This window comes from Erpetoichthys calabaricus, chromosome 3, assembly GCF_900747795.2.
Source record: "Erpetoichthys calabaricus chromosome 3, fErpCal1.3, whole genome shotgun sequence".
NCBI classification, from domain to species: Eukaryota; Metazoa; Chordata; class Cladistia; order Polypteriformes; family Polypteridae; genus Erpetoichthys; species Erpetoichthys calabaricus.
The window spans coordinates 262,817,743-262,831,529 of record NC_041396.2 but is presented as its reverse complement, the minus strand read 5'-3'; the positions used below and the strand labels follow the sequence as shown (position 1 = coordinate 262,831,529).

General features: G+C 38.1%; 1 protein-coding gene across 1 annotated transcript in view; it reads right to left on the bottom strand.

Moving 5' to 3' along the window:
• Window positions 1–282: 282 nt before the first annotated feature.
• Window positions 283–13,787, bottom strand: part of LOC114649541 (immunoglobulin kappa light chain-like) — a 28,168-nt gene continuing 14,663 nt past the window's right edge. The window contains exons 3-5 of the mRNA XM_028799034.2: window positions 10,189–10,530; window positions 4,462–4,548; window positions 283–904 (exon numbers count right to left, since the gene is read on the bottom strand). Coding sequence (XP_028654867.2) covers window positions 717–904; window positions 4,462–4,548; window positions 10,189–10,530 — 617 coding nt within the window. The 3' untranslated portion in view covers window positions 283–716. The remainder of the gene's footprint in view (window positions 905–4,461; window positions 4,549–10,188; window positions 10,531–13,787) is intronic.

The window sequence follows — 13,787 nt, the reverse complement described above, 5'->3', positions numbered from 1 at the left end:
TTGACTTAGCTGGTCATCTTTAAGCTCATTTCAAACCTCATTTTTGTTTTGGTGCTGTTTAAAGAAAATGATAAAAGAATTCAATGGATTAATTCTTAAAAAACCAAGTCGGTTAACATGAAGGAAAAAGATGTTAATTAACATCAAAAACTGGTCACTAATTAAGAAGTTGATTAGAATGAAGCCACAGTAGGATTTGAAGACTGGAGGTGGAGACCCCTGCTCTACACACAAACCAGGCTAGGAGTTGAACATAAGACTCTAAGCAATGCAGCCTGCTCATCTTAGAATACTGCAGCCTTGTAAAAACGTTAATACATTGCAGTACCCAAGAATTAGAGACTAACTGGGAAACAAAGGGAGTCGCCACTGCAGCCTCCAGAGACCTCACTACATGTTGAATGGCTGTCACTATCTCATGAAGGCTGTCTGTTTAAAAAGAATTGTTAGTCAGAGTCATTTACAGTTTTATCATATATTTATGACTGCTCTGTTTATTTCTTTTTTATATCACATACGACATTTCCATTTTGTTGATTGGCTCTCTTCTCAGTTTTCAAACTTAATTAACCTAATAAAAAACTCAGAGGACTAAGAACATCTGATCCAAAGAAAGGCCAACTGCTAAGGGGATGTTTACAGAGGGTCTGCTATGAGGTTTGGTAATCTTTGAATAGCACCGGTCTACAACTGGGTCATAAGAGTGAACCGGATGATTACTTCTGCACTTTAGAAAGTGCTCTGGGTGCAACCTCAAGTGAAGCTTGGCGGCTTTTGACCCTACCCCGGAGTTTTTTACTTTTAAAAAAAATTAAGCTGGTGATTACAGTTCCAAACAGGATGGAGAAGACCAGTGGACAAAAGTAGCAGTAAGTAGCGATCTCCAAAATATGCGCCAGGTCACCTGAAATGAAAATATCAAACAGTCAAATGAATAAAAAACAGACAATGAAAACAGCAAGTGCTATAGTGAGAAAAGATGCACGTCATTTGCTGGGAATTTTGTGGCTAGTCTCTTAAATGAATTACCCATGTACTGTATCTTGATCATTATATTTTTCTAGCAATTTTAACACACGGTGACATGGTAGCACTGCAGCCTGTAAGTAACAAGACTAGGATTTGTGTCCCATCTCCTCCCCACATGGAGTTTGCATGTTCTCAAAGACATGCAGGTTAGGTGAATTGGTGACGTTAAAGTGGCCCTAGTGTGTGGGTGTGTTCACCCTGTGATGGACTGACGCCCTGTCCAGGGGTTTTTCCTGCCTTGATCTCCATGTTAGCTGGGTTTGGCCCCGTCTGTGACCCTGGTCTGGATTGAGCAGGTTAGAAAATTACATTTTAGCACATAAATAAGTTATACTTAATAGAACTTAAACGTAGTGAACAACATCCCAAGACAATTTACTAACAGAGGAGAGCACACCTATGTAAAGGTATGGCTTTTGTCATTGAAGCACAGCCAACTTATGGGGCTTGCTTGTGGTAATGAGGACTGAACTGATATCTGGGGGTGTTTTGGTCTGATGCCTTAACTACTGCGCTACACCACCCTTCAGATGAGAGGAACATACAGTAAGCACAACCAAAGCAGGAAAAATGCTCACTCACTACATGATCTGAATCCATCCATCCATCCATTAGATAGATAGATAGATAGATAGATAGATAGATAGATAGATAGATAGATAGACAGACAGACAGACAGACAGACAGACAGACAGACAGACAGACAGACAGACAGACAGATAGATAGATAGATAGATAGATAGATAGATAGATAGATAGATAGATAGATAGATAGATAGATAGATACTTTATTAATCCCAAGGGGAAATTCTGAATTCCAAATTGGAAATTATCCAACCTGCTATATCCTAACTACAGGGTTACGGGGGTCTGCTGGAGCCAATCCCAGTAAACACAGGGCGCAAGGCAGGAAACAAATGCAGGGCGCACACACACACACACACACACACACACACACACACACACACACACACACACACACACACACACACACTAAGCACACACAATTTAGAATCGCCAATGCACCTAACCTGCATGTCTTTGGACTGTGGGAGGAAACCGGAGCACCCGAAGGAAACCCACGCAGACACGGGAAGAACATGCAAACCCAGGTCTCCTTACTGCGAGGCAGCAGAACTACCCACTGTGCCACCGTGCCGCCCATGATCTGAATCAAAAGAACTAAATCTGTATGGTGAGGTTCTTTAGGTTGATATAAATGTGGTTCAGTGCAGAAACAATAAGACATTTCTGAAGATAGGAATATCAACTTAACAAATATCGAACAATAAAGAGAACCAGCAGAAATAAAGCAAAATTTAAGGATTTCTAAACAAATAAAGATAATTCCTCTAGACTTCATTTTTAATGAGAGAATATTTTTAATGTTGAAATGCACTGATGAAAAAGTTATATATGAATTTTGTGATTCTTTAACATACTTATAGAATTTCTTCTGCAGACACAAGAAACAAAAAAACTCTAATAAATATTAAATAAAAGGAAAACTTGGCATATTTACAAATACATTTTGCAAGATAAAAAAGGAAAAACCCAATACTATGAAGCATCACTGATTTACAGTTTATCTGGCCTGGGAAAATTGCTATTAACTCTAAAAATTTAAAATGAATATTTAATCTCCTATGCAATTCAAAACATGTTTAATCTTCCAGACCAGTGGTCCTCCGGCTCAATCCTGTGTTCCTACTATTAGATGGCCGGGCAGTAACGTTGTCAGCGGATATCATAAGATTTGTCAGCTGGCCATAGTTCAACAATTGGTTAATGGACAGATATTGCTGGGCTCCATTTATGTTAATCAGTTTCAAAGTACTTTGCTTTCCTATCTACTTAAAGTAGTACTAGGATGTTGCACCGTGTTAGCCATTATGGCTGTACTGAGACGTCAAGCAAAATGACACCTTTTATTGGCTACCGGTAATTAAAAACATTACAATATGCAAGATTGTCTAAAGAAAGGACCCAAGTTGCCTCGAATTGCTTGCATATTGTAATCTTTTAGTTAGCCAATAAAAGGCGTCATTCTGCGTGACTTCTCATTACTGTCTGCTTAAACAAAACTGTGACCTTATGTGTACTCATTATGTGATTAGTTTGTATTTGTATCCACCTTTGAACTCGTCACAGTGCTCTTTGCCGCTACTCATAAAGATCTGTTGTCTTTAATGGAGACATTTAATAGTACTTTGACAAAATAAAAGCAAAAATTACAAAGGAGTGGACCATCACTTCTGGGGGGACTCTTCCATGTGGGAGAGGATTTAAATACCCCTGACATTTCTTGGCAATTTATAAGGTTAGAGCTTCAAATGTCTTTGATGAGTCCAGTTGTAAAGATAACAAAAGAAAAACAAAAAGAAGAAGATCTACAGCAAAACAGAAGGGCATTTATGTGCTTAAGTGCTCGGCCCCTTAAAAGCCAAACTGTGTGGGTCTACGCCATAACCTGGGTACTTGTGTATGTTATAACCTGTTTGAAATTTGAAAATGTTCATTTTAATGAGTAGCTTTTTAGCCAATGGTTAATTATTTTCATTGTGTATAATTTAAAATTACTGCGGTGGGTTGGCACCCTGCCCGGGATTGGTTCCTGCCTTGTGCCCTGTGTTGGCTGGGATTGGCTCCAGCAGACCCCCGTGGCCCTGTGTTTGGATTCAGCGGGTTGGAAAATGGATGGATGGATAATTCAAAATTAATTGTTATTGTTTCCTAAAAACATATTGCTATTTAATGATGAATTAATTTCTTTTATTTAGCAAGAGATGAAAATAAAATTAAAGTTATTGTACCCAATATACTCTATTATGTAGATATATTTTGAATTCATTTATGAGTGTCTGGACTCAGTTAGTCCAAAGCTGTTGGTTATTTCAGGACCTTTTCAATGTGACGCCTGCTAGGCTCTTTAAACCAAAAAAAGAACTGCAGTGTGGTGTGTGTGTTTGTTATGGGACGAAATGGGGGGCAACAGCAGATGGCATCAATGGTTAATTCCTAATCTTCAAGAGTGTGGCATAGATACGTACACCATGCCAGTGCTTTGGAGCATGGACGACAATAGGCTGGTTTTGCGAATAGAGGAGAACACACAGAAAAAAAAGAACAAAACAAAACGCAGGAGACAGAGCACAGAGATGGAGAAGGAGGGGAGAGCTCCATAAAATGATGGGCATGAGAACTGGCCAAGAACTCTTTACTCTGAAAAGTGGGCAGCATTTCAATACAAGTACCAGCATTCTGGGTATTTTAAAAGAATGTTTAAAATTGTAACCATATTGATATAACAATTACAGGCATAATCTTTATATACAAATAATTCAGTTTCTACAAAAAATGATTTTGTAATTGTAAAATGACATAAAACCAATGAACTATGGGTTATGACATAACTACTATATTACACATTACCTGCATAATTATTTGAGAAAGAATTCATGCTGCTGGTCATATTGTGATCTTGAATATTCCATCCGGATTTATCTTCTTCTTTACAATCTTTAGATTAAAAGAGACAAAATATTTCTTTTTTTTTTTTTCTTAAAAACACCCCTCTTTAGGGTTTGGGGAAACCTTGATCAACTTTCCAAATACATAAGTCAGTCTTCTGTCCCTACATGTCTCTTACTTGTGTTTAAGTCACAATAAAAAACAAAGCAGCACCCGGCAGCAACATTCAGTCACTGTAAATTCTACTTGAGCTTTTAGACTTACAATGATGGACAGGATTTCTGAGAATTCACTACGTACTATTTAAGTAGGAAAAGTATTTTAAAAGTTCAAAATAGTAATTTTTCTGCTGTTTTCATTTTGAAATGTACAGAAAGTAACAGTTTATAAATGAGCGACTTCTGAGATAGACTGTGCAGTTAGCAGTTACCATCATCAATAATTAACAACACAGCACTGTAATAATTTTTACTTTAATTAAATGTGGCCAGCAGGGTGCGCTCCAGCTCCCCAAACGCAACACTGACAGACAAAGTTCAGCAACACACACAGGCTTTTAATTGTTTTGTGGGAAACTCTTCCCCAAGCATTTCCCATGGCACAGTAAGCCCCAAAGCAACTCTTTCTTTGGTTTCTCTTTTTTCTCTCTCTTCCTCTCTCTCTCTCTTCACGTTCTCCTTCGTCCAGCAAGCTTCATCCCTCTGCCTCCTGACTCTGGCTCCTGGAACTGCGTCAGAAAGCTTCTTTTATGAGACACCCGGGAGCCACCGTTTGTGGCGTCTGGAATCACTTCCAAGAGAGGTCAGGAACCCAATAAAGTAGGGTTCCCCAGTCCCTGTAGCACCCTCAGGAGGTGCCAATGGGGCCCAACAGGGCTGAATAGCAGGACTCTATCTCTCATGAAACCCTGAGGGAACCTGTGAGGCTGCCATCTTGCATTCTGAAGGATAAAGCCTTATGCACACTCTCTACCCTGGTCCTTCTAGTACACAGGCATCCAGGCTGGGTAGGGGTGCCGGCCACCCTGCACACAAATTTACAATCATATAAGCTCCATTCTTGCCATATTAACACATAGACGTAGCTTGCATTTCTTATATAAAATTTTTAGCTTGTTCTAAAGAAGCATTTTACTTTTTTTCTGTTGCTCTACGAAATGATGAAACATTCTCTTAAAGCTGTGAGACACATTCTTTTTGAAGTGCTAACATTCAGCCAGTGATAAAGAGCTAAATAAACAGATAAAAACGAAGGTCAGTGATATTTCACAGGGCTTGTAATTATGTGACTTCTAAAGTTTCTTGGTTGGACCACATCTTACTTAGGGGATTCATAGCAAAGGGGATGAATACATTTGCACTCACACCTTTTTAGCTTTTACTTGTTTTTTTTTACAATTATGCAAGGTATTTTATTTTCATTCCACTTCAACAATTCTGACTATATTGTTATGTCCATTACAAAATATCCAAACGAAAATTTATTTTAACTCCAGTTTGACAAAACAGGACAAACACCAAGGGGAATGAGCTTGATGGAATTTTCAGAAGGAAGGATTGAATATAAAGTACAAGTATAGTATAATGTACAAGCTGAAAGAAAGCACTGTTTTTGTTACGACTAAATGAAATGTAGAATACTAACAATTTAAGTTTTAAATCTACTCTTATGGCAAGCCAAATTAACATTTAGAGATATCTCAAAATGAATTTCGGATATCTTAAAATGTAATTTACTTTTTAAGATATCTGAAACTTGCTTTGAGATATCTTAAAATACTTTCCTTTACATTTTAAGATATCTGCAATACATTTCGGGATATCTCAAATGCATTTCAAGATATCTCAAATACAGTTTCAGATATCTCAAAATAATTGTGTCTGTATTTCAAGATATCTCAAATGAATTTTCAGATATCTTAAATTGACCTTTCATGCATTTTAAGATATCTTAAATGCATTTCAAGATATCTCAAAATCATTTCCTGTAAAACTGCCTATTATTTCATTGGGACTTCTTGTTTATTATAAGATATCTTAAAATGTATTTGAGATATCTTGAAATGAGCAGGAAGTGATGTTGAGATATCTGAAAATGTATTTGAGATATCTGAAAATGGACAGGAAGCTGTTTTGAGATATCTGGAAATGTATTTGAGATATCTTAAATTGTATTGTAGATATCTGAAAGTGCTATTGAGATATCTTGAAATAATTGAGTGTCCTTTTAAAGATATCTTAAAATGCATTTTAGATATCTTGAAATACAATTTTAGATATCTTGAAATACATTGTTAGATATCTGAAATAGAGTAGAGACCCATTTTAAGATATCATGAAATTAATTTTAGATATCTAAAAATGTATTTCAGATATCTGAAACAACAATGAATTTCAAGATATCTTAAATGCTTTTTAAGATATCTAAATTATATTTCGAGATATCTTAAAATAACTTCCTTCTCATTTTAAGATATCCCAAATTCATTTTGAGATATCTGAAATGCATTTTCAGATATCTTAAAATGACTTCCTGCACATTTTCAAGATATCTCAAATACATTTCATGATATCTCAAAATCACTTCCTGTGCATTTCGAGATATCTTAAAATAGGCATGAAGTTCCATTGAAAGTATAAGAAATTTTACAGGAAGTGATTTTAAGATATCTGAAAATGTATTTGAGATATCTTGAAATGTGCAGAAAGCTATTTTAAGATATCTGAAAATGTATTTGAAATATCTCAAAATGCCTGCAGATGTATTTTAAGATATCTTGAAATGTATTTGAGATATCTCAAAATGCACATGAACATATTTCAAGATATCTCAAATTGCAATATAAGATATCTTGAAATGCATTTCAGATATCTGAAAATGTACAGCATATCACTTCAAGATATCTTGAAATCTGTTTGAGATATCATACAATTCTTTTTAGATATCTTAAAATAGATGTATTTTTAGATATCTATAATTCAATTTGAGATATCTAAAATGCATTTCCAGATATCATAAAATTCATTTTGAGATATCTCTAAATGTTAATTTGGCTTGCCATATACCCTACAATAAACATCCCAGTTTCAAAAATAAACCTAAAACTATCATTAAATAATTTTTGATTTTTGTTAACTTTTTTGTCAAAACACAACAGATCCTTTATACACTTTAACACAAAACATATACACTGTACCCAATATGGCAATGAACAAAGGTAATACATTTTAAAAATACACTAAATTATAATTCATATAAAATACATTTTAAAAATCACTAATAAGGTGGAGTTAACGAGAAAAGTAAAAGACAAGTACCTTCAGGAACATGCAGAAAAGGAGATCACAATAATGTCAAGAAGCAATTCCATGAAACAATCAGGAAAAAAAAATTAGGGGGCACCCCTTTAGACATAAATCAGTCCCATCAGTTCATACACTCTGCTCCAGAAAAACATCAGCACAGTACACACAAATTCTCATCTCCTCTGTTTCTCATTATTTGTTTAATTGTCAGTATCTGGCTAAAAAAATACTTATAGACACATCACACATCTGTTACAGTCAAGTCGCGCTATTACATCTGTGCTTAGACAAAAATCTCAACATAAAGTGTAAATGTCTCACAATACAGTGTGTTTGGCTTGGCTTATCAAGGCATATATTGTTACACTTTTACTCAGCTGATCACTGGGAGTATTGAGACAACCTCTATCACTGTTTGGTTTCCTTCTGTCTCCTCTCTTTCTAAGAGTCAGGTGCAGCGAGTGATTTGTTCAGCTGAGAAAATCATTGGCTGACATCTCCCAACATTAAAAGATCAGTTCATCACCAGAGCAAAAAAGAGAGCAGGAAAAATCACAGCCAACTTCACCCACCTCAGCAGCCACCTGATCATTAAATTGCCATCACAGAGGAGGCACAGGTCTATCACGATCCGTACTGCACGACATCTCTGCAGCTTCTTTCCTCAAAGTTTTCAGATCCTAAATAATCTGACATAGGGTTACTCCTAATTGTTTTTACAAAATATAACTGGTAAATGTGCTGTTTGTCTATTTGGAAACACTCTTGTTCATCTCGTACTATTTGATATATAGTTTTTCTATTTATTTGAGGGTATTGTTGAAGTTTCTAATTTTTTTTGTGCAAGAAAAAGTTGTATTTGTATAGTTGTTTGCACAATGTCAGATTAATAGTGGGTTGAAATGGTGTGGTCTTGACCTGGCAATGTCTTGTATTCCATGTTTTTGCACCTAACCAAAGTCAATTCTGATTTGTTTCACATGCTAGCAATAAAGTGATACTGATTCTGATTTGGAAAGTATTCACATTCTGCACACTTTATTGTGTTGTAGATTTAATCTTAAATGGTTACCTTTGCAATAATAAATCTGCATAAATCTAAACTCAGTAATCCATAATGACAAAGTGAAAATGTGTTTTCGGAGAGGTTTGCAAATTTACTAAAAATCAAAAACTGAATTTTCTCATTCATACAAGTATTCAAACCCTTAATTCTGTGCTTTGTAGAAGTCCCTTTGGCAGCAATTAAAGCTTCAAGTTTTCTTGGGGTAAGCCTCTACAAGCTTTGCTCATTTGGATTTGAACAGTTTATTCCATTCTTCCATGCAGATCAGAGCCGGTCCTAGACAATTTCGGGACCGAAGCAAACTGATACCGAGGGCCCTGTAAGGGGCCCGACCCCTACAGCTAGGGGGCCAGGGGCAGAGCCCCGGCCACCAAGCGATTTCTTGCATTCTGAGCTGCAGAAATGCGTTTTCCTGGCATCTACAACCATCACTTTTTGACGATTTCCGTTTGACACTGACAACCGTATCCGTACAGAGCCGGCCCTAGACAATTTCAGGCCCGAAGCAAACTGATACCGAGGGTGCAGTGGGCCCCCTCCAGCTGTGGGCCCTAAGCGGTTGCTTCGTTCACTTCGCCCTAAGGCCAGCTCTGGGCAGATCCTTTCAAGCTCTGTTCGACTTAATCGGAAGTGTCTGAAAACTGCCTCTTGGTTCCAGTGGATCTTCCAGCTTTATGCCTACAGTTTGTGAAGGCCCTGCTTCTGTTCTGGCAGGACTGCCCCAGTGCACAAAGCCAGGTCCATAGACACATGGAGGAACTTGAGTGATTTGCACAAATACCTGACTTCAGCTTTACTTAACACATTTGGGATAAAATGGAAATGCCTTTTGCGAACTAGGTTGTCTCATCCAACATCACTACCTGATCTCACAAATGATCTTTTGGCTGAATGGATACTAATTCTCACAGACACACTTGAACATCTTGTGGAAAGCCTTTCCAAAAGACTGGAGGCTGTTATAGGCACAAAACATTGATGCCCATGGTTTTGGAATGGGACAGCCCATATGCTCATACAGGGGTGATGGTCATGTGTCCACACACTTTTGGCCATATGGTGTAACACTCTTAAACCCAATGTATTCAGTTCAGGGTCACAGTGGGCTGGAGCCTGTGCTGGCACCACTGGGTGCAAAGTAGAAATCTACCTTGGATGTGGCACCAATCCATTGCAAGGACTCACATATATACAACAGTCACCAGTTGACAACCCTGCGATCTCCGAGAAATCACGTATATTATGCAGCCCTCATTAGAAAAATTTAGTTAACTAAAAATTGTAACATAATTCAGATTGAAAAAAAATGCACTTTACCTCCTTGTCTTAACCCCAACTCCACACTCTTCTCCAGCGGAGTACTCGGATCCACCGTTTCATGGTCTGCTTGGCACGTTACCCATGCGCCCCTCTGCCAGATGTCACTACTAATGCTCAGCATCGACCAGGAGGTGAATGTGCCCTCTGGCTCACGTTCAGACGCCTCCAGCTGCTGTTGTAGGTCTTGTGCCTGCCCATCCACTGCCCAGCGCAGTCGTACATGCTGGGGCCTCATATGTCGAGCCACACACAGCAGTGTGGCTTCATTTCTAGTATGAAGTTGCTGAGGTGATGGTGGGAAAAGATGGAGTAGGGGAGTACGTGGTGGCTGAATCGAATCTGAAAAAGAAAGGATCAATGAAGGGGTCAGCGTAACTCAAGGAGAAACAAGGCACATTATTGGCTAGAAGATACATCATCAGTACAATGTAAAGATTCATGTTATATGGCAAGTTTGGGGCAAAAATGAAGTCCAGCATCTTCTATAACCAACCATTCTTTTTCTTAACAGAACAAACACGATAACAAAACACAAATACTTTAGAAACAATAGTGCAAATATTTTAAATCTTGCACTTAAGTTACATTTACACATTGAATGACATCCTACACTTACAAAACGCAGTGAGCTCAAAAGCCATTGGCACTTGGACGTTATAAAAACCATTGCCATGGAGTAAAAAATGCAATTCAATTGCACATTGTTTACATTTCAGTTTGTTTTATATGACATGATCAGGTTCTACATGAACTTTGCACCAGAAGATAATCTTATCAAGTCATGATGATATGAGCCTGAAGTGGTGCTAGATCTTTGGGAAACTAGTACCCTAAAAAGGTTTTCCTGGAATAGGGAAGTCTATCTGAGTAGCATTGGGCACAACTAAGTTAGGATTGGAGGACTTGTGGGGAGAGAAGGATGGAGAAATGGAACACTGAATTTCCCATTGGGATTAATAAAGTATCTATCTATCTATCTATCTATCTGACAATGCTGGTGTATCCAGAAGGGGGCATTAGCTCCCTTGTTGGAATGAGTTCTTTTGTAATTGCGGCATGTTACACAACCCGAATCTATATACAGTAATCCCTCGCTACTTCGCAGTTCACTTTTCGCGGATTCACGACCGCGGATTTTATGTGTAAGCATATCTAAATACATAACGCGGATTTTTCACTGCTTCGCGGGTTTCTGCGGACAATGGGTCTTTTTACTTGCTTCCTCAGTTGGTTTGCCCAGTTGATTTCATACAAGAGATGCTATTGGCGGATGGCTGAGAAGCTACCCAATCAGAGCATGCAGTTAAGTTCCTGTGTGCTGCTGATTGGCTCAGCGATGGAGTGTTGCATTAACCAGGAAGTCTAATATCACTCATTCATCATTAACGTGCTAATGCTTCAGGGGCCGTGTCCAAGCACCAACAGAAGATGCAAATGATTGCAGAAAAGGTAAAAGTTTTGGATATGTTGAAGGAAGGGAACAGCTACACCGCTGCAGGACATCGATTCTTTTTATTTAAAAAGGAGGAAAAGCATATAAGATCTACGGCCGCAGTGTCCTTTAACCAGGGTGCAAAACGAGTTGCAAGTGGACGTGATAAGGCAGTAGTCTGGATGGAATCTGCTTTAGGAATCTTTGCAACAAGGTCGACGACGTCATGACCGCCTACAAGCTGCTACGTGTACTTCGCTATACAGTAAGTGTAAACTTATCTACCGATTTCATATTGCTTAGCAGTTGTCCCTGTTATTAATAGAGTAAATGGTGGGTTGTACACAATACAGGGAGGGTTTAAAAACGTCCAAATACACGTTAAATAATTAAATAAATATAATGTCCCTACTTCGCGGAAATTCAGTTATCGCGGTCGGCCTTGGAATCTATCTCAGGCGATAAGTGAGGGATTACTGTAGATATGATATTAAAAGGAGATACCCCTCCCTTAGTGATGCGGCGGTAAGAAGTCACATAGGAGAAATAACTTAGCTTTCTTTAATGATGGCTTACGCTGCATAACAGATGAAGGAAGCCAATGGCAAGAACCCAGTTCGGGAGTGGGGGCTCGATGTGTAGAGTCTGCCATTTTTGCTGCTGCATTGGAAGGATTTTCAGGATCGGATGACGTTATCTCCCATTCGTCCGTTGGCTTCAAAGGTGTGCTGGGCAATGTTCCAAGGCTTTACAGTATACTCTTTCTTCATGTGCAGGCCCCCACTTAGATGAATAATACAATTCCAAACAAGGCAAAGTGGATACAGTTTCATGTTGACTCGGACAGACAAAAAACGGTCCACGTTTCACCAGCTGTCTTTATCTGTCTTGTCTTATGCTTTGCCTAGCAGTTCTAAATGATGAGCCTCTGTGCTAAATCTTTGTCAACTGTGCATGTGAGTAGAAAGAAAAGTAGATTTATAAAATATATTTGTACAGAGGACAGTGACATATTAAATTTATGTTACAGTTGGAGGCTGTTCACCCTTTAAAGGATAATTGGAGCCATCTAGGTTGAACCCACTATCTCCTTCTTTGGCTGCTCTGAAGTGCCACTCTGATGTTCTGTGATTTCACAGACTCTGAGAATAGCAATCAACTGTGGGATCAGAAATGACACCATCTGCCATACTTTCTCCAGCTCCAGGAGCCAATCTGAAGCCAAGATTACAACTGAGGTTCACCGGCAGTCACACATGAAAACTGGTAGATTTTAGTCTTTAATAAGTGCCTTTTTTAAAGTGTTGTGCCTGTGCCCCACCATCCACGGTCTCTGGAGCTGCTTTTATGGCTGACTTCTCCAGACAGCCACACCCCTCCTGACAGTCCATACCATGGCCGGAGTTTAAGGTGTGTCTCGATCCCCCAACTGATCCTCTAAGTTATTAAAATAAATCTCAGAAAAAGGGTATTTTTTTCGTCAAAAGTTTTGTACAGGTAACAGATAATGTAAACATGTTAATAATGAATGAATTTGATATTTAAATCCATCCTACTCTAAACAACTGTCTACTATACATCATCTATCCTTAGAACAGGGCAGACACGTCATTCTGGCTGGGCCTCGGAGGGTAGTGCCTGTCCTATTAGACTACAATGAGAAAAAATATTCTTTTGTATTTAAAAAAATACAAAAAATAATTAATACAAGAACATTTTTTAAAATAATGTAAATGTTAGTTAGGGCTGGTTAATTCATTAAATCTCTATATGGGTGATTTCTTTTTTAATTGAAAGGAACCTTCATGGTAACCACAATTCTGTCTCTTGGCTAGATTGGTTATTCGGCACTGGTGTTAGCTCTACAGTAGACGGTAGTTTGTCTTCATGAGCAAAGTCCTTAATGTAGATTTTTGATAATTATGGAGAGATCAGAAAGCTTCATTTTTCACAAATTATAGTATATTTTAAGAACTTCATAAAATCAATTAAACAAGTTTAATTACTAACAGGATTGCAGATTGCTTCCCAATCCATAATTACAGCAGAAAACCCTCACATCAATGGTGATGGTGACAGAATAGGGAATAGGAATAGGGCTCACGCTAGTATTAGTCACAAAGGAAGCACCAAGCAAGTCAGACTAAATCAGAAGTGCCAAGTC